Source organism: Branchiostoma belcheri, unplaced genomic scaffold (assembly GCF_001625305.1).
Source record: "Branchiostoma belcheri isolate BF01 breed outbred unplaced genomic scaffold, Haploidv18h27 scaffold54, whole genome shotgun sequence".
Classification (NCBI taxonomy): domain Eukaryota; kingdom Metazoa; phylum Chordata; class Leptocardii; order Amphioxiformes; family Branchiostomatidae; genus Branchiostoma; species Branchiostoma belcheri.
The window spans coordinates 555,888-578,097 of record NW_017804176.1 but is presented as its reverse complement, the minus strand read 5'-3'; the positions used below and the strand labels follow the sequence as shown (position 1 = coordinate 578,097).

Sequence of the window (22,210 nt, the reverse complement as noted above, 5' to 3'; positions counted from 1 at the left end):
TGTCGCTTAAATCTTCAACGCTGCAACACTGCTTATTGCCAGCAATTGTGCCAGAGGTATGACAGTGCTTCAGACAGCAAGCATATCAGCTACAAACACTGCAGTATTTTTTACGAACAGTTCTATGTCTCTTGAATGCCAATTCCATCAAACAAATGGCAGGTGAATATTTTCCATCCATCAAATATGTTAAAACTTGGCATATTTTATCTTGAGGGGGGAAGCAGTGCTCTGTTTTGTTTATACACATACACAGGTTCGGGCATCTTCAAATCGCCTTCCCATACAAATGAGGTTTCCGAATGTTCGTCAGGCTTATGGCTGACAGCAATTAAGGAGGGAGTAATAGAGAAGGATTAGGTATGGTGTAGTCAGCACATCTAAAGCACACCTTGTGCCCACCACTCCCTCCAGCAGCAATAAGTTGCTGTTGCCCCTAGCTAACACAATAATGGAATCATCCATCCCAGCCCGGGATTGAGTTACTTCCACCTGCACTGCGTCGATAACTGACACAAATGTCATTTTCCCCATTCACAAGCCGATTCTGGGTGAGGTAAATCTCTGTCTGCGGTGACATTTGCACCTGTTGAAAAAAACTGCCTTTAGATAGCTTGTTGAAAGGAAAACAGATGGATGGCTTTGTGCGATGAATGCATAATAACAGCGTCTCGGATTTCAGCACCAAGGACAGATGACAGCCTGTACTAATGGTGCAGATAAAAGCTTTCAACGACTGCATAGAACTTCTCGTATGCCATTTTTGCTTCAAAATCAAAACAGGAAATATGTCACTTTTTCCCTTGACATTCTACCGGCCATCAAAACTCTAATTTGGGAAGTTGGAATGCCACATGAGGAAACAACCCTTTGCAACATATTTGCAGCAAAACTCATATGTTTCATGGTAAGAAATAACTTATTACCAAGCTATAGAAGACCAACTCACAGTAACCTCTGCCACAGTTTCCCCGAACACAACCAAAACAAGTTGTTATCCTCTGACTGGGTTTTAGACATCTGTCAGGGAGACAGCACTTAATGGATTAGTGCAAAGCAAAATATCTTTTGACCTTTTCCACTATCGTGACACAAGTGCCGATCTGAAACCTGATTCTAGTCCAACTGGCGACCAAAGCTGACAGTCAATCACTTCCATTTATGTTTTCAACAACAAAACATGGATGAAAGGGCATGCTGAATGAACTGATAAGCACATGTGTATTTCAAGATGGTTTCATTCTAAGATAAGCAAACAGGCTATACTTAGATGGATTATACATTCATGGTCTAATGGACATTCACAGTAAAATAACAAAGTTCTAACCAGAAAATTATGGGCTAGTGATAGAGCTGTGTACCTAAACAAATTTTAGGTACAGGTACAGGTACACAGGTTTAGGTACAGGTCCGGACCTGAACCTGTACCTGAACAATTTGACAATTTATATGCTCTTCTGAACTCCTTCAATAACAAAAAAAACATAAATAAACTTGATAGAGTAAGGTTTATTCTTTGTTCATGGCAAATTCTCAGATAAAATATAGGCAAAACTAAGAGTTTTTGTTTTCATGAACACACTGTCCTTACACAGTGACCCATTGTTAACCAGCTATTTACACATTTGAGGTCACAAATAGGCATAAAATTGGTGTGAAATTGTTTAGGTACAGTACCGGTACGGAGGGATTAGGTATTTTGGACCTGTACCTAATCAATTTTTCCGGTACAGTATGGGTACTGCGTACCGGTACACAGCTCTAGCTAGTGATTTTGCCTGATGACTTAAAAATTGAAGTTATTATCTCTAAACAGCGAGGGATTGCATGATTAGTTTTTTTGCTCAAGTCTGCCCTTTGGATTTCATTATCATCAACTTTCTTTGAAGATTTGCAGTCTTACATGAGCAAACTTTGGCTAACTTACCAAAGCAGCCATGAAACAACCATTTACAACACAAAACCCATTTCAGTTCCTCCTCCATTACATTCTTCTCCATTATAAAACATCAAATCTACAAACTTCAAAACACAATCATCTTAGAAGCAGTTCCATCGGGTGATTAACAGACCAATGGTGCTATTTCCCTCACTATTTCCTGCACTACCCTAACAGTGATTTACTTGGAAGCACTCTGGCAAGTGTTCCCAGTTCAAAGCAGACTGGTCTTGTATCAAGTTTCCAGTCTCTACAAAATCGACACATACATCAGAGGCAGTAATGAGGAATCGAGGGAGTGAGTACTTGGCACATACAGCAAAGGAATCACTGAGTTTGCCCCATCAGTTTTCACTACAGATGAAGAGGAGGAGGCTTCAATAGAGTCTAAACCATATACACAGTCGAAGATTCTGTCTCCTCATTAGCCAACTGCTATATAACACTGTCAACACTGCATCCAGGATATATCAGCAGTAGAGCTTATGCTTCAACAATAGACAAGACAATCCATATGTACATGTAACACAATGGTCCCTTCTTACCTGCGTGGTTCTAACTAGCATATTCTTCAATGTCAGACTCAAGATAAAAAAATCAAGGCTTGATGTTGGGCACCTCATCTTATTTAATTTAGGGGTGCAGATACGCAGACATCCAGAGGGACTGATAGCAGACAGTACTTTGCCTGCGGCACAGATATAGAAATGAATCATCAGAATAGTTTACTGTACACTACAGTAAGAGTACATATGATGATCCATACATGGTACCATATCAGGGTGCAGCCCTTTTATTTTACAACTCCCAGGACTCGCGCCGCTAACTAAGAGATCCTTCACTGTCAAATTACAGGACATGGTAGAGGAAATACATGTATTGACTTTGATGGAAGACATTTCAAAGACATGTTTAAAGTCTGCCGCAATGTCAGCAGGAGAATGAAAGAGGATTAATGACGAAAAACTCATATATGAAGTTACAGCCCAACCTTACATTCTGTGTTAATAATATTCATCATATTTCTACAGTACAGAAAAGAAGTATATGCCCAATTAGGAGAGGCTGCTGCAGGAACCTGTGATCATGCATGCAAACTAAATTAGCAGGCCAGGCCAACAAAGTAACTTGCTTTTTAGACAACAAACTCAAGGTGATACATTACAAGCCCTACCACTTTATGTCAAAATGAAAACTGTTGGAAGTTGCCAAATGTGCATGTTTTGATGATTGCACATAATACTAAGAGGTGTGTTCTCTCCAACAAAAAGGCAACGTCATGGTTGATGTGTGATGTGTTCATTTCCTCTTATCCAAACCACTGAAAATGAAGCTCTCTATTCTCACTATTGGCCATTACTGATGAATGCAATCACAGCCCAATGCACCCATTTGGACTCAGGAGCAAAATTGTAATTTCTTCTTATTCTTTCAACTAAACCAACACCAAACATAATGGAGGGTCACCGTGATCCCCCACGAAACGCTGCGGCAGGCTACACTTTGTATTCTGCATGAATCAAACGTGATGAAGGGGAAAAAAGAGCAACAAATGCCGCTCAACAACCCACTGATTGCAAAGAATATGTGATCACACCGCAAGCGGCATAATTGCACAGATCCATAAACCACGCCTTAACAAATGAAGATTTTAAGCAAATCTGAAAAGTCCATGCCAAGCCGGTTTGGCGTAATCATTCCTGGGCCCCCCAAATTTCCAGAGTGGCATGTCGACACAAAGCCCGGCGCTTAAAGCCCAGGGGAGGGATTGATCAAGCTGCCAGGGCCTGTTCTTCCCCTCGTACATCCTGCTGTAAAACAGTCGCATCTTCAGAAGGTTCTGGAGATGAAAGATGACCATGTCCATTGAGACGGCCTCCCGGAGCCTGACATCTTCCTTCCCGGAGGATTGGAGGAGCGAACAACCGCGGACTCTTTGGTTAATCTTGTCAGTGCCATTAGTCACTGTTTGTTGGAAATGCCAACAGTTTGCATAACCAAAGAATGGCTGTACATCAACAATCCATATCAGAGAGAAATGCCTGTGCAGTTACATGCCAAGCTATGCACAACTATTACAAAGGCAGATTCAGACAATTTAGACAAGTTCAAGCTTACATAACTTTTTAAGATATGCTACAGCTGGTCGTAATGAAAGCTTACTGAAGCAAGATGACCGTTATATCAGAGATATTAATACTATAAGGATATACAGGTGGCAAATCAAATCTTTATGTTTTAATATTAAACAGCACATAACAAGAGTGAATCACTCTCTACGTTTACCTACTTTAAGGGAGGGCTTTGATGTATTGATCTATTCAGGTCAATCACCATACAGCAAGTAATGAATGCAGCACTCTCTAATCTTCAAAGGTATTTCCTCCATCAAACGCCTTTGGATTACCAATACAGTCGGTCCACATTTTTATTCAATGCAAATTGTTATAGCTACTAATGAGACCCCAGCAGGCATCTAATCCACCATTATGGGGACCATTTTTGCAAGAAAGCGATGACAGAACTGTGTTAAAAGAACAAAATGTTAAACATCATCGAGACATCAAAGTCAAAACTTATAATGAGATAAAGACGACCTGCTTAAACTAAGATGAGTTCAAAGTTAGGATTCATCTGGATAATGGTCTCTTGAAATTCTCTTGGATCCTACATTAACCTACATTTGCACTATCATAGCCTCATCAATCAATGTTAACAAAAGCAAAAAAAATCAACCTTTGGTACTGGGAGACTAAGGCTTGCTGTAAAATAAAGATGGGCAGGAACAGTATGGTCAAACTTCAGAAAAGAGAGCTGGTATATTTTTGCATGTTGTGGTGGTCAGCATTTAAATATAGTTGGGCCAAAACGTCAATATCTGAGTCTCCTAAAATAGACCATTGCAGACATGATTGCTATCCTCTTAAGCTGCCTTTTAGATATATCTTGGTTTGGTATCTGAAAGCTTACTTTGGATATGTCTTGGTTTTGGTATCAGTACACACTATCACACATCACGCTTAGCGCAGCAGCAGTTGACTGCACTACATGTACATGACTGATGGCAAATACAGCAGTGTGAATGGAAGTAATGGTGGGGTAAGAAAGGTAAAGTGTTACCACTGACGGGCAAGGGTACAAAGTGCCTCCTCCAAGGAGGTACAGCCATCCTTGTCACCTGCAGTCTCCGCCACAAGGTTGCCTCCTCGAGGTGTCTTCCCAACAAGTCATCATCATTTATTCCGGCTCAGGTATCGGATGGACTTCGGTCTCCAAAATGTGCATCTTCCTGGCTGTAAAGTACTCCTGGCTAATGGCTGTGGTTAAAGATATGTCCCGCTTCAGCAAATGTTCTGGTGCATCTGACCTGCAGCTACATTTGAACTAGTCTTGCACACAGTTGCTTCTGGGTGGTAGTTTCACACCCATTAACTCTCGAATCGAGACCTTCAAAAAGTACAGCCGCGTGCAATTTCATAAGTCAGGAGGGTGGGTGATCCCTAAAAACAGTTTGATTTGGATCCAAGAGTGAGAATTACACCACGTGCTCAGGAAGTTTGCTTCTGGCCGAGCTGGACGTCCGCGAAAGTTTTGGTTATCTTGTTTCCCAGCCCTATCCCAACAGGGAGATTGCGGAATTATTTCTCAATTTGCACTACACTGTGGAAGCATCCCAAGGTTCGGACGGCTGCTTGCCATGCATAGCTTCATTACCAGGTGGTCCAACAGGTTAAGTAGGGGTATTCCCTCCAGTTTGTCCACAAGGCCACGTACCCACTTGACGAACTGACCTCATCCGCAGTCTCAGCTGGTTTCAGTCCCAAGGACAGGGCGCTATTTCGGTTGAATTAATACAAATGTAGTTTTAGTCCATGAACAGATTCTCTACTGGCTCCTCGAACTAACCAAGTCAGCATCTGTACTCTCTTCCACATGCGGAGAAACTACTAAGATATCGCTGTTCTGTACATTACCAAAAGATAAGGAACGCCACTATCCATCAAAAACCAGCAGGGTCAATGGGACGTACCACATAACCTTCCACTTGGGTTAGAATGGCCCAAAGCACACATTTCCCACTGGGCAAACCCATTTCTTGGTTACCTGTTACTCTGCAAAGGTCAAAATCATTTCCTGCCTCTCATCCAAAACGAGAAGTTCCCCAACGGGTTTAATATCTGGGTGTGGCACGCCGTGCCCCCTTTCACACTTTTGTGCTTCGCAGCCTGAGTGTCACGCAGTCTAGAGGCATCTTCAATTTTCAGGCTGACTGCCGGTCAGTCGCCCTTCAAAATCTGCTGTCCTCTGCTCCCAGCAAAATCAATTCCAACCACATCCGAGCGAGCTTTGTGAACACTTCTGTAAGGCGGAAAAATCCAATCAAATCCCGATCCTTCTATACGTATCCTCTGCCCTTCAAGGATCAGAAGGCATGCATATTCCCCGTTCCCCACGGATTCCAACACCTTCTACAAGATACCTTCATCTTCTACCATCAGCAGCATGCTCGCAATAAAATCAATAAGACCCATTCCAACAGTCACAGGTTGCCTCCTTCAAGGCGTTATCGGAACATCTTGACCAGGCGTCTTCTCCCAAAGTGTGATCCAGACAACAATCTCCCGAGTAGGGGGTCGCCGCAACTTGACCTTACTTCAGAACTTCAAACGCTCTGCCAACGGAGACGTCAGCTTGCAGAAACATCTCTCAGAGAAGCACCATGAATCTTGAACCGGCTTGATGACTTGCTTTCTTAATACACGAATGTCTAATCTATCATAGCAAAACATGACTCCACAGGTCCTTTAAAAAATGTTAATAAAGGCTTCAGAGTCTCCAAAGAAATTCAAAACTTCTCCATCATCTGTGTCCATGTGGTAAGGACACTCCAGAACACAGTCCAGACATCTGGTCATACAGCAGTGCCGTCTTGTCCGAGTCATCTCCAAAATTGATACTTAAGACATCATTTCACACTCTCGATCCGCTGTCCCTATAAAACCAGCATGCACGCGTGGTCTGCTGACCACATCACCTCGTTTCACCAGACAAATTCCTGCCCAGGGGGGTTGTTGTTATCGCCACAATCACCATACAAGAGACACAGTCTGTCTGCCACCCCTTTGTTCAAGGATGTGAGTCGGGAGATGGCCTAGTTAGATGGCCGGAAGTTCCCACAAACATGCCATCCGTCTTGTGAACACTGGCGCATCCCCGTCCACTGTTCCGCACACTGTTAAAGGTGACTACCTTTTATCTCCATCTCTATTTGTCATGTCCAATGTTTCTCACCAGTGCTGCACTTTTGGTCCAGTATCTCATAACTACAAAGCCACGTTAGATAGAGCTTTCACACTTCCCTATGTGGTAACAATGCTGCAAGGGCGTTATATACGGTACCACTGCCAGCATGTCTATTTTCGGTGGAGCGATACTTCAATATGATGGCCTCATCATTTATATGAGGCTGGTATCAGCAACTGTAATTATCTTAAGCCTAATATCACGAGAGGTGCCAATATGGCTAGCTGGTCCAAGGATAACTGATCCTATTTAATCCCCAACACAGCCAATGCAGCTACTTTGTGGTGATATTTGTGAGCTATATGATGGATTGACTTTCCTCACAGTAATGGCTGGATACGCTACTCTTGGCTGCATGACAACTTTTTCTGGTTACACTTTGTTCCAAGGCTCTTGATTGAATGGTGTACTATGGTATAAGGTGAAGATAGATCATGTCCACATCCAGACGAACACTCTAAGCTTCAGTACGCACGCGGAATACCTCAAATAAGACATTCTTTAAAAGTTAACTTAAATTTTTGCTATCCTTCATCTTACAGAATGTGCAGAATGTAATGTATGGTTCCATGTTGACTAATGGTAAGGCTTTACCCACCTTTCTCCGTCACTACTCTGTACAGGATTGATGAATCATGTATGGTGAATGTAAGGTGTGATATGCAGTCAGCAGCTCACAAGGTGGTTATATGCTCACAAAAAGATCAAATGTCGGATTCAATATTGCCAGCTGACGTCATTAACACAGGGACGACTCAGTCAAGCGGAGCACTGACTTTCACATCGTCAGCTTTCGTAACATTTGAGGGTATCGTTGAACTTTACGTAACTAGCTTGGATGGGATATAATCCATAAAATTGTCTGGGAATCACGCCATGCATCCATAATAGGTGTTCATACCTTTTCTGGCGTTATTTTTAGCATCTACAAAATGGATTCTACTGACGGCAATAGGTTGAGAAAAAAATTAGACCGCAGGATTTCATTAGAAAGACGCCATGAGACATGCAACATGTGAAATATGTTGCAATAAAAATTCCTAGACACACGTACTACTCCTAAATACATGCTCATAGTCTGGTAATAACAACTGTTGACAGCTGAATGACCTAATGCCTAAAGGGCAAATGTGGCTTGCTAATGACTAAGTCTTATATTGATTTCAAGCATAATATTTGCATTCTCGAGGGATGTTACCATACAAATAAGTCCAGGACCGCAACAAGAAAACAATCATTTTTATATCTCCATGTACTTCAAATTCTTGCAAGGAATCCATATTTCTTAATTCTGCGAAGTCTTCCAATACAAAGCTTCCCTATAAATTGTGCCCCGTCATCTATCTACATCCGCGCCCTCATTGTTCCCTTTGTATCTATCTATAGATATCCCACCATTAATCACAGAGAATTCCCCCTGTAACCAATACTCCATTACCACTGGGGCAACTTGAAATAACTTTCCATGTTTGCCCATGGATTGGCATTTGGTTCACACACAGTAGGAAACAGAACAGACAACCAACTGCCGGGGCCTCATCAGCATTCCACACTTTCCTCAAATTGTGTTCTTGCCCGAATGATTTGCTGAACTTGTTCTTCCACCCTCCAAATTGATTGTGTTTGCTAATACGACGAGAGGAGACAATGACGGGAGAGCGCTCTTCTTTTCACTTCATCACGGCTGGTCAATTTCTGCTGCAACGGTCTCGGAAGAGTATGCGTAAGGATGGTGGCTGATTCCCGGCAGTATTTGGGTGACGGAACTGTCTCCCCAGAGGACTCCACAGATGCATGAAGTCATTTTTCTTGACAATTCCATCTGAGGTGCGCTCCGTCAGAAGCGAGTGAAGGGAAGCATAAATTCCCACGTACAAAGGGGTGCTGAGTGAAATCAAACATGTTGGAGAGATGTGAAAATGTGCAGTGTCCTGAAATCTAAGCCAACAACAGGTCACTGAATTGTAGCTTAATATGTAACAACCAGGCAATTAGAGGTATTGCTGCACTGAGCTGAAAACTATTTTCCTCACACAACAGCAGCTCTTATACAAATGTACAGTTTACCATTAATTTACAAAGCCGCTTGAAATAACAACATTTGAAGCCAATTTTGTACATTGCAATCAAATTTGTTCCATCTTCATGTACCAAACCAAATTTGCCTAAATTGGCAGAGGTGTTACCCGTGATGCAATTTCAAGAATCACACCGACGTTTCCATTGCGTCTTGTTCCTACCTTAATCACATTTGTGAGGATGAATTGACATACACACAAATTAGGCCAGACAGACGACAATGTAATTACCGGTGCATCACAGTCCTGCCATATAGCAAATCATAGGGGGAAATAAAAGCACTTCCATTACATACAACGTGGTGACTTGTTAGGACGCCTATTTTTATCATCATGCTACTATTTTTAGCTATTTCTTGCTCTGGTTGTCCCGTAAAGATAAACGTCATCTTCTAATTGCACGCTGGCTCGTCAATCCAATTTACGGATATACGAGGGAACCCTTAAGAGTACCAGTTCTTCCCTAACTGACCTCCCCCACCAAGGCAGGCTGCTGACATACCTAACTCTCAAAATGTACAAGCTGCATTTGTACCTAATTCTGCAATTGGAAATACCAGCACCTTCTTTCTTACAATACGATCATTCTGCCTAACTGAACAGCCATGGCATACATGTACATCCCTTGAAGCCTTTATGTCTTGAATGTTCGAGTATAAAATAAATTGACTAATCAAATATATTGTCTGAGGGTCTGTAAATACCTCACAGGTTGATTCTAAAAATTTGAAACGTTGGTGCCAAAGTGCTGCCTCAGTACTGTGAAGGTTAAGTGGCAAGTCCAATGTGTAAGCCAACTTACTATTGTCCAAACTACTACGGAATGAGAAAGGAATGTGAAGAATTTCTCCACAAGAGAAGCCAACAAGAGCGACAGACTTACAGGAGAATGGGCCAAGTTCATGAAGGATAGTGACTATCAAAGATTATACTTCATACACGAGCGAACATGAACGTCAGAGACAAAAGGGTCTTCACTGAGGATTTTGTCAAAAATGATAATTGACATGTTTCTGTTGCCCAGTGCATACCACGAGCTCTATTTCAGGGACAACTACCTTGTTCTCTGTTGAGTCTCAAGTATTAAGTAAGACTTGTGTAAATACCTACCCAATGAGTCATGCTTTGAGAAATACAACATTTCGTAGAAGGGTAGACTGGAGCTACATGAAAACAATGGGTTTAAGTCTCAGCATGATTTAACTACAGAAGAAACATGTCATTTCCTTCAAACTCTGTCAGATTCTCACCAACTCTGTCCCTTTTTCTAGTAAAAGGAGATTCATCATAGATAAAGAAAAGGGATATTTTGTTAGAAATACAAAAGCCAGCATTACAAGGCATAGTTTTTTCAGGAAAGTGCCCTAAAATGGTCCGGCAACATGCCTATGTTAGATCAAGACACTTCAATTGACCTCTAAATGACTGAATAACCACACTATGTAAACTCATCTTCCCAAAACCTTGGCAAAACTGCGACATCGCCTTACCTCTACTTTCCTCGATTTTCTTGGCATCACATGAACTGATGCATACTCTGCAAGCCTTTCTCTCCTATAGTAGTACGACATGATCCAATTGGGTCTTCACTTCCCCCGCCAACAAAATCGCCAGAAAAACTTTGGTTTGGACTCCCGGCTAGTGTAGCACAGACCAGTTTAACCAGTGTTTGCCGAGTCAGTGAGCACAGATGAGGTCCTCTGTCACTACCAACAGCAGAAGCCTGCCCCATTGGTGTGCTGTGTTTGCTGTTTATAGAAGCCCACAGAATTCACACCGCACTGTTGGAAACTTCAGCACAATAAGCTCACTCCACATCCCGTCTCAAAACCTTGTCTGCTTTCCGCTAAAAAAACCCTACTCATCTGTGTTGAGGTAACCCTGGAAGACTCGAGACAGAGAGATTTTGCTCAACATGCATGGGATTCCTCTCTACTTGTTGCTAACAACTTAACAGACTGACATTGCATACTTTTATTTTAACTTTGATGAACCCTATCTACTCTCAAAAATCAATGTTATGTTTCTCTTAATTTATGCTAAGGAAAACTCTGAGACATGTATCAATTTTTGTACCTCAAAGGACTTCATTTCTGGAGTAAATACTTTCTGTAGCTGTTTCTTTATTATTTTAGATAAACATCAGATAAACAATGGCAGAGATACCATTATACCTCGCTTGGCGTACACAGAAAGCGTAGGTGTGACCCGTTCCAATTTGTCACCCATTCAGACTGAAGGTTAAGTCAGACTTCAATTGCAGTTAATCGTGCCCTCTGTATTTGCATGTTTATCCCCTCACCCTAAATGTTGACAGTGCTAAATGCCAAATGTTTACATGTCCAGAATATCACATAACAGGCCCGGCGTCAAAGGGGCTGATTTACCTACATGGTTTGTTGGTGAAACTGGAGCCCAAAGCCTTTGTAGAACATGTGTATTAAACTAGCCACGTTCAGTCTACAGAAGCTATCCCTTACCATGTTGAAAGCTCTGTGGCAACAATAGGTACAAGTACTTGCACTTAGCAGAAGCCTTTTAAGTCCCCCACTGGGGAATTGTTCAACTGCTATCCCTTAAGCCGGTTACATAATTTTCCAACTTGTTGACAGTAAGCAATTTGAATCGGGACAATTTACACAATAAACCATCCCATTATTTTCTTTGAATTACTAAGCATTGCCAAGCTCTGTATTGTAAGTCCTCTTGATATCTCTGAATCTTTACTCTAAACCATCCAAAGCATTTTCACAATTCACTAAAAAAAGGCAATGTCATTTACATAGACAACACCCCAGCATAGACCTTAAACACTAGCAGTGTGCCACCTTCCATATATAGCTTTCCCAATTAACACAAAGCAGCCATACAAACACACGGCTGGGGCCTCCTTGATCGTTCACCCTCTCTATTGTCAAAGCAACAGAAAGTGCCCTGCCCCAGTATACAGTACACATGGGATGAGAGAGGAGGTACGTTGTGGGAGGGGAGAAGGTGGTGAGGTCGACTGGGGTGACCTACCTGGTACTGTTCCTCCCATCGGCAGCATGGTAGAGATCAAAGGAAAGTATCAGTACCATCACTCCTCACAACTTTTGTTTCCACAAACTCCTGGCACAATTCCTCAACTTAACACACGTACGGCACCGTGCCAAATGACTACCTTTTCACAGACAGTCTGGCACCTGGGCTTCTCAGCCACTTAAAATCACTGACTATTAGCTGATTGATAGATGTTCTGCATTAGCACCATATCTGATTTTTTTTTGCACTAAAAATCTAATAATACTCACTGACACTTCAGCAAACTTTTGGTAACATTTCAAAATACCCTTTTTTTAAAGGTTGTAAAAAATATTGGTATTATCAATATCTTAGCAACGTACTATTTTAGTACTCCATAATAAGATAGAAGAAGGGCTATCGCAAGATTGTCTTCTTGCTTGCAGAAGTACATAATTCAAAAGGATGGCACTAACAAATCCTGCTTCAGCTTCTTAACAATTAGCTCTCCACCATTCAGAGAAACGAAATGAAGGATGGATACCTCAAGTTTCTCTACTTGCTTGGAAAGGTACATGTAAAAGGATGTCTGTAGACTAGATACTTTTTGACACTGTCATCTCAAGATTAAGAAGAAACCAGAAGGATGGGTACCTTGAGTTTGTCCTCCTGCTTGGAGAAGTCCTCATAGTCGCCAGCGTTCAGCTCAGGAGAGGCCAGCTGCAGCTCGATGTCGGCGATGTGGAACAGGATCTTGTTGATCTCAGCCAAGAAGTCGGAGGCAGAAGGGCGCCCCTCGCCGGCGGTCCTCATGCTGGTGACCGACACCATGGAAACGTTCTCCATGGTGATGGTTTCCGTGGTGACGGTGCTGAACTGCACCGGGCGGTGGTACTGTTGGAACTGGTTCTCGATCTGGAGTGGTAGGAAAATTTTCATCGTGTCAGAAAAGTCACATGGGAGACAATAGATTTTTTTATTGAGGACATTGTTGCAAGGTTGCTGTCTTATAACTTTTAACTCTTAAATTCATCTTAACCAAATTTAAAATAGCATTTATTTCAGCTTCTTGAAAAACATCAAAACCTGCATCCATAATACTTGCCAGAAAGTTGCTTGTTGCAAAAAACTTTTATGACTGAATTTTCTTGAGCATTCAACATAGAACCACAGTGAATAACAGCACTTTCATAATTCTGCTAAGGGTATCTGTGGAATATACAAAATGTATGGGTTCTTTCTCCTTAATACCCACATCTTCTCCTCCCACCAAATTGGGCATCTTAGGGTGGTAGAATAGCTGGATTAGGACAGGATTACCTCTTGACTATAGCAGGCTTTAAAAGTACTCTAGAAATAGCCAGCAGAACAAGGATCTAACCCAAAAGACTCCCCTTAGAAAGATGCTCTAATCCAGCACGGTGTGTCTGACTTAGGGAGAAGAGATTCAGTTCTAGCCCCTAATCCCGAAGCCTATAACATTGAAGAAGCTTTTATGTGGTGAAAACTGAGTAAAAAGAAAGACTCACATCCTTCCATCTCCTGTTGATGTGGATGAGTTGGGGTTCCACCACTGGCTTGGCCCCTTGCTGCTTCAACTCCTCCGCCTTCCTGTTCAGGGTGTCCAGGTCCTCCTGCTTACGCTGAAGTTCCTCTTGGATGGCCTACATTTAAACAAACAATGAAACAATTGATTAATCAATCAATCAATCAATCAATCAATCAATCAACTTTATTGCACAACAACTTCAATAGATACAGTACAGCAAATGGGTGAACAGTATTACATAATTATCATATAGCCAGAAAATGTCCACCAATCAGAAGGCTCCATTGCTCATTGGTTATCAGGCCGTAACCTCAAACGTGGTCGGTTATCACAATAACCGACCACTTTTTTGACCATACCATTATGCAGAACAGGTTTGTAACGCTTACTCAGTGGTTTATTTGGTGGCTAACAGGGATTATCTCACCATATACACCTTGGGGTGGGGCATTAGCTCTTTATTAATCTTACTCTCTATTCACAGTGAACAGGAACTACATACTTAAGTAAGATTATATAATGATTGGAATACACAGGAGATATTACAAGTTTGTGTCTAAAGATGTCTGTCTCTGTTGCCTAGAGCACTATATGTGCATTGGCCTAGATATTATAAGGCGATTGAGTCTTGGTATTAAAACATGCCATAAACTTTACAACTTGTACAACATACCTGTACACCAACGTATTATAAAGTCAATATAAGGGGATGATAGTGAAGCATGGCGAATATCGCCAAATCAAACAGTGCAATTTACCCCGAATCAATATCAATACCCTGTACCTATAGAGCATGTTAGCACCATTATATGTGTCTGGCATCACTTCAATTTTCGCCATTTATATACTCAAAGGATCGTATAATGTTGGCGTTGAGGTTTGATCTGTGAAGTTTTGTCACAGTCAATCTGACACAGTAAACAGATCACAGTGTCTATTTGGTGACAGGGAATGGGACAGTTGAGACATCATTCTCTTGGCAACAGATGTTCGAGTACTGTATAAATTGGATTGTTTGGAACATCATGAAAAATTTATCTCTGGCAAATCTCCCTGTTAAATCGTCTCCCAAGCCCAGGTATTGCAACCTCCATAATCCCTTGACTCAATAGCTGTTGGCCCATCTACATTTTGTACAAGTACATGTAACTACTCTTTTAAGCCATGGGCAAGTACATTTTAACAATAGAATGATGGAAGTGCTTTTTTTCCAATGCCATGGCAAAAACAAACAAGCAAAACACTAAGTTTGTTGTTCAGTCTAACACATTGGAAGTATCTGACCAATTGATACACACAAGTCAATCAAATTTTTAATTTAGCTCAATGGTCACTCCACTTCTTTTCATGTAGTCATGTATTAATAAAACCTTGATGATGCCTCTAGAAATATGTCATTTCCAATCTTTCCATCTGAAGTGTATCCACTCCTACTTGAACAAAATCAAACAAGTGAGCTGTGCCCACACAATGCATGATTATCAGCAGCGCCTGGACCCCGATAGGCAATCTCTGAGCTTCTTTACACAGACGTTCTAATTTTCTTGTCTGCCAATTGTACCTTTCTCTAGTAGGTGGTCTTGAGCAAGCTATTACTGTCTTACAGTTACAATGTAAGACTCAATTGAAATTCATTCTCACTGGAGGGCATCTATCCTTCTCCATCCACTTCATCAGTCTGACAGGTACATGACATATAGATGTGTGAAATCCATGGTTATGCCTGCATAGTGCTGACATACCGTATGCCGATGGCTAATAAAACAGCACAACGGAAGCTGACATACAATATACTGAGCTGTAATAAAACGGTGCAGTGCTCTTGATAAAGTGATAAGATGAGAAATAACTGCATACACCCCTGGCAGAAGTATGCTAAATATGGTATGGAACCGATGGAGCCTCATCTATTATCTTCAGCAGCAGTGTTCACGTCTAAAAAAGTTTTGTATACTGTTAGGCCATGTCATCTTGACTCCTTTAATTATAGTACTAAACATATACCCCAAGCAGTGTAATCATTACAGTTGCAAAATTTTATATGATTTTATGTTTACATGCAGATTTTGTACATGCATAACTGGTACTGCATTAAATTACCAGAATGCCAACGTAGTGAAAAAAGGAAACACATAAGACCTTCCAAACAGCCTAGCCAGATGCAAAAAAATGCTACCGATGCCTTCCTACTGATTCTTCAAGTCACGATCACGACCTGACACTGTGTTATGATTTTGCCCATTTCCTGCGCAGACCCCTGGGATGCGGAGATTGGGGTGATATTACTGCTGTGACCAGTGGCCAGCCAGGCGGGCGAGTAGAAACCATCCATTTTCTCACCTTACGCCCACCTGTCACCATGGAAGAACTCTCCCTGGTATCACACAGACAGATCCATAATCAAGCTGATAGAAGGGTGACGTACGTCGCTGACACATGTTTAATGGTAGGGTTATGGTCTCTGTATCATTCCTAAAGATGAAAAATTGCTTTAACTTCTGATGGCTAGAGGTTTGATTTTATTTATCTTTGTATGCTGGTAGTTTTATGGCCCTTGAATCTTTCTCAATGTCAACGTTATTTAGTTGACCTCATTTGTAGATGCTCTTGGAATACATCAAGGGTATTGCCTGAGCGAATAAAAGTAAAAGTTATGGGATATGGAGTACAATGAAGGGCAAGGACTATTTGATTAGATTTTCAACATCAAAATTTATAACTTATACAGTATCAGTTTAATTTCAGGAATGGTCAAATATCACGACAATTAATCATATTGGCTAGGATAAAGGACAAGGAGACACTTCAAAATGAGATTCTACAAATAAATGAATCATTTCTATTGCAGTATATCAAACGATTGCTTCAAATTAGACTAATGCTAGGGTGGCATTCAAGTGATTTGCTCTATACTTCATGGAGACCCCTTGAACGTTGCTGCTGAGGAGGCATACAAAAGAGTATATAACGTATGTTGGCAAGGATGGTTAGCTATAACCTGTTGACCAAGTTATAGATGTGTTTTATCAGTGTGTTCCTCAGTGAGTTAACCATGTGTGCGTACCGTACGTATATGTCAACCTTTTGTTGCAGACAATGACGCATAAGCGGAGGGGGGACAGGAAACGAGATTTGACCCGGGATCCAAGTTCACCTGGGCGTTGTAATTTTCCCCATGATTCCAATCTCCACAGGTGTGGAGTAGATACGTGCGCTGATTTAATACACCTGACGTACTGACTGAGCTTTCTGTCATAAATAATAGCCTGTTTAAGTGGAAGTTGCTGATTTACACTACAATATTACACTGTAGTTTCTGACTATGGTGGATTAATGATCGTATTTGTTACAAATGTTAAAAGTCTATGAATTTTCAATTTTCTTCATGCTTCAGTTGCATCCACAAATGATGTAGAAAATTGCGCATCTTTCCTGCTCCATGCAGCCAATCACATTCAATCTCTCTCTACTGAAGAAAGGAACTACAAGTTGCATGGGCTGACAAGGAAGTATGATATTTCCTTGATTTCTGATGTCAATAAAAGAAATCCTAGCTAACACATTAAGACTTGAATTTTATTGTGTAAGTGAGCATCATTTTAACTTAAGTACATGTACTGACTCACCAGTGTCTTTTATACTATTTAACTTTCGTATAACACAAGTCCAGAGAGTAAAAACAAAATTAACTGAGATGGATTTTTACCGCCTTGTTCGATAGTGCAATATGGGAGATGCAGCCCCTTGCTCCAGGTAGGTCACCTTCCAATCCCAAAAGCCCAATACGATCATTACCAGCCCTAACCCTGCTATATTGGGCTGCCCTGAATCTCCATCCCGGACCACCTTTACCCCCCACGGCAAGCCTATAGGGGTGCTGGCTTCAAGACAAATGGCTTCCCCCATTCCCTGTTCTTGGCTGGGTCTGCTACTATTGATACCCTGGACTGTAGTGTTGTGGTTAGGCTCCCCTAATGACTGGCCTAGGGTAGTCCTCTAATCACTGATATCCACTATTATTGGCAAGAGAAGTCTGGTTGAGTGTTCTCCCCCTCATCAAGGGTAAAAGGCAGATTTCTCTGGGGAACCGCCGGATTCAGTGGGTAGCATATGTCTTCATGTTGGGATCAATAACTATTGATCAGTTTCAATCAAATCCTGCAATTAGGACAAAATGCAGTAAAACGGGGGGAAGAAATGAGGCCAATATGGACAAAGCGGTATTGCTTAATAGATATATCTATCTGCTGGCCTGCTTTGCATCAGGCAGTTCCAGAGTTGTAAAAGAAAATGAGAAATGCTGAAAGTCCTATATCTGCAAGCATGATCCCTGTGTTTTCTCTTGGGGCTCTGCCTAAAGTCTTTTCAATCCCCTAACCAAAACATTATACATCTGGCTTTATCAGTGATCATTAGATTGATTTGTTGATGGGGAGGCTTGCACCTGAGGCAGTGAACACAGAAGTAGGCAGGGAAAGATTTCCAAATGTTGCCTCCGTGCAACCTTTAATTTTTACATTTTGTGTTGTTTTTCAAGGAAACCTGCAAAACATTTTACAACTATTCCATAGCAAGATTCTGAAAGACTAGGCATCCATTGTATTTACCTATCTACTTTTCCTACTGAGTCTTTAACATATCAGCTGCAGCTATTCCAAAAACCCTATCACTTCAATCCTATCTACATGTAGTACATGTACTAGTAATTCATTAAAATGTAAGAATCCTTTTCTCATATCGCTCTACCAGGACTACTTCTTGGACTAAATCACCTGAACAGGTGCATCAGCATCCAACCAAACCCACATAACAAACACCATTACCGCCAAGAACTGCTGACACCACATTTGCCAGAATGGCACCACGAGCCAAAGAGCACTTAGTAATAGCTTACCGACACTCCTAATGCTGTATTATTCCATAAGTGTAAGGGGTAACGACAATGCAGTAGATCACCTTAATGTTTTGGGGGCATATGGTACAAAATTTGATCTTGTGTAAGACTCTAATACCAAATCAATATGAACTTTCAGGACAGATTTACAGGTACACATGACATTTCAACACCAGGGAAACATATTCTTCTTATCAGCCAGGTGCAAGAGGTAAGGCACTTGCGCTTTTGGGACACACTCTAAGCCGAAGTGGTACAGAATGTACATCATGTACTGAAGGTAGCAGAGCAGTAATAAAATGAGTTTTAGGGGATGTGGTCATTCACAAAATTGAAAAGCCATCCGACAGAACTGCTTAATATCAGAACAGCGGTAGGCAGGTAGACTTACTCACTGCGGTTTTGTACTTTACCCTACTGTTGGAAAAATCCCTATGATAGTCCGGTGTTTTAGAGGATCAAAACAACGGCTCTTTTATTAGGTTGTAATTTGTGGTTAGAGCCCCGGTGAACACCTGCCCTGTGCACACAGGATCGGCGGTCTTACATCCATCCCACTGGGAGGTTAAACTGTTTCCTGATAATTCCAACAGAGGGTTACCAACCCCAGCAATCTGACAAAAGGGGCTAATGCCTGATGGACGTGAGTGGGAGGGGATAGAGTCATAAAACTCAGTTTAGCACCCTCACCTCTGATCCTATAGTTCAAGTATGGGGTCAAAACGTGGCTTTCATACAGATCCAACGTCAGGACCTAATTTCATGCTTAAGCAGTTCCCGTTTTTGATTGAAGGTAATCCAGGTTTAATTGCGTTGCTTTTTCGGTGAATGTCAGACGAGAGCAATTTAGTCTCCTGCACTTTGATGACCCCCGCCTTAGTCTAATCATGTAAAGGGTTCAATTTGCTGGAAACAATACAAATCAGATGTCAGATACTAATGGGGAAAACATCTATCATACTGACACACAGACAACAAATTGCAGTAGTTGGCAGAATGGCCCAATATATCAAAACAGCAACATGTAGGCTTAATAGACTCACAAATTTGGAATTTGTTCTTTCTCCTTCTCTAGTAGTAGAGGTCAAATGACAAGTAACGATCTTTCAGAGAAGAGCACTGATATTACACCTTTCTTCTCCAGTTCTGAAATTGGGTCCAAAAAGTTATTGATAAAACCATTCAAAGGTAATTCCAAGGGAATGCGTTCTGCTAGACAACATCAGCCAATACTGATGCAGTGAATACCACCTAGAGCAAAGTTTTTCTCTAGAGAACTGCTCCCCTTATCGCATTTAGCAGTACATTTCACACCTTTATCTATAGTGTTATTGGAAAGATCTATATCAACATTTCCTTAACACTGAAAATACAAAACCGCCTTGTTGGCCGGCATTCCTTTATGATTACATGGTAATTCATCCATAAGTATTGACATGATGGATCACTATACCGAACAAATACGTCCATGGTTTGGTAAGTGAAAAATGATGGTGCGTTTACAGTAAGTACTTCTGATGAATATCTACCGCTTAAAAGGTCTTTCAGTTGAGAATGACAAAAGCTGCGACAATGGCAAATAAATGAGACAAACTGATGACTGAAAACATTTACGGTAGCAATAAATGAGCTGCGTCGATGACTGAAAGGCGTACATGTATACAGATGACCAAGCCGGGAAGGGAAAGGAATGGCGGTTACCGTGCGAAGGCGACGGGACAACTCGACTGTAAACTTCCAGAGCAGGAGGGCCAACAGGAGCGAGTACACCACCGCTGCCCACACGCACATCCAGACTAGCACAGCATGCCTGCCCATCCACTCACTCACTCAACACCTTCCCTGTCGCTGCCCAGCTCGCAGTGTACAAAAACAGCCCGCTAATAGCCTACACTCGCGTGTACAACGTGTCGGTACAAGGCATCGGCACTTGAGTACAGATGCGAAGCTATATAGCCTGTAGGTGTGATCCAATCCCATGCAGGATTAAATGGCAATCAATATCGGACGCCTGCTGTCAATGGCTCTTCCGTGCACTTCTCCCTCCCTGCGTTTGGAAACTTTACGTACTTCTCCACACGCACTCCTTGTCGAGCGTTGATGGACTGCAGTGCGGGGAAACTCTCCACTGGAAACTGAACCTGGCCAATGACAAAGCGAGCTGATTTCTCGTGTTGTTTTCTTTAAGGGGGAGGGACGGGAGCAAAGTTTTTGAGCTACTTGCCGATCGACCTTCGCGATTTCCAATCAGCAAGGGACGTCTTGGAGTGAAAGGAATTGGATCTTTTTATTCAATTGACCTGACCAAATCAGAGGGTCTTTCGAAGACGCCAGAAGAAATGAAAAACATCAATCAGAATATGCAATTTTGTTCAATGTCGCAGGGAGGGACAACAAATTCTAGAATGAACTGCTGGGACGACCCAGTGAGGCAAATTCGTCATAGTTGGTGAATTGCCTGAAGCATCATTCAAAAACTACCATGTGGTGCTACAAGCTAAATGTAGCATGCAGTTAACTAGTAGCAGGATTGAAGCTTTTTCAAATTCTTGAAGTATTGCCAGAACAGCAATAAAAAAATTCTCTCTGCATTGAAAAATCCTAGCACTTGCTGAAAACTAACCTTGTGTAGTTCACATATATACCTAGAGGTATCAGTCATAAGCGTATTTACAAAAAAATTCCTGCAAGACACGAAACATAAACCACAAAATCCAATGATATGGGGGTCATGCTGTTATACGTGAGAGGGCCTTGCTTCATGGATTATATTATATACTTCCTGGATGTGAAAAGAGCCTCTATAACAGCCACCAGGGACTGGACTTGACAATGACAAATAAAAGGACACTGCATGATTCACTAGAGAAATGACGAGAATAACATGAACATGTACCCCTGGGCCAGAATTGGATTATCATGCTCAACTGAGACTACAATACGATACCAATGGGCATTCACAAAGGTAGTAAAACATAACGTACGTACTCATGTGTATACTGATCTATTGCACCTGGGGGATTGTACCTTTCTCCCACATGGCACAAAAGATGTCAGTTAGCTTCTGGGTTAGCACATGTCCTCCAGACTTGTATACCTCGGCTGGAATGCCGTCGAGGCCTGGCGCTTTTCCGTTGCTCATTTGGCTGATGGCCTTCTGAGTCTCGGAGAGGGACGGCAGTATATCCAGCTCTTGGTTAACTGGGATCTGTGGGAGACGTTCAATAGCTGCATTGTTGATGTCAAGAACAACACAAGGATCTATACACCACCTTCATCGACCTAACTAAGGCCTTTGACTTGGTGAGTAGAGAGGGGCTATGGAAGATCATGGCCAAGTTCGGCTGCCCAGAACGCTTCACCTCCATGATACGACAGTTCCATGAAGGTATGACAGCCCGTGTCCAAGACGATGGAGAAACCTCCACAGCCTTTCCAGTGAC

The 22,210-nt window shown here is 41.8% G+C and overlaps 1 protein-coding gene across 17 annotated transcripts in view; it reads right to left on the bottom strand.

Moving 5' to 3' along the window:
• Window positions 1-22,210, bottom strand: part of LOC109481190 (dystrophin-like) — a 204,793-nt gene that overhangs the window by 96,680 nt on the left and 85,903 nt on the right. For all 17 annotated transcript variants that reach the window (XM_019783695.1, XM_019783706.1, XM_019783708.1 and 14 more), the window contains 2 exons: window positions 13,854-13,988; window positions 12,979-13,239 (listed from right to left, as the gene is read on the bottom strand). In XM_019783695.1, coding sequence (XP_019639254.1) covers window positions 12,979-13,239; window positions 13,854-13,988 — 396 coding nt within the window. The remainder of the gene's footprint in view (window positions 1-12,978; window positions 13,240-13,853; window positions 13,989-22,210) is intronic.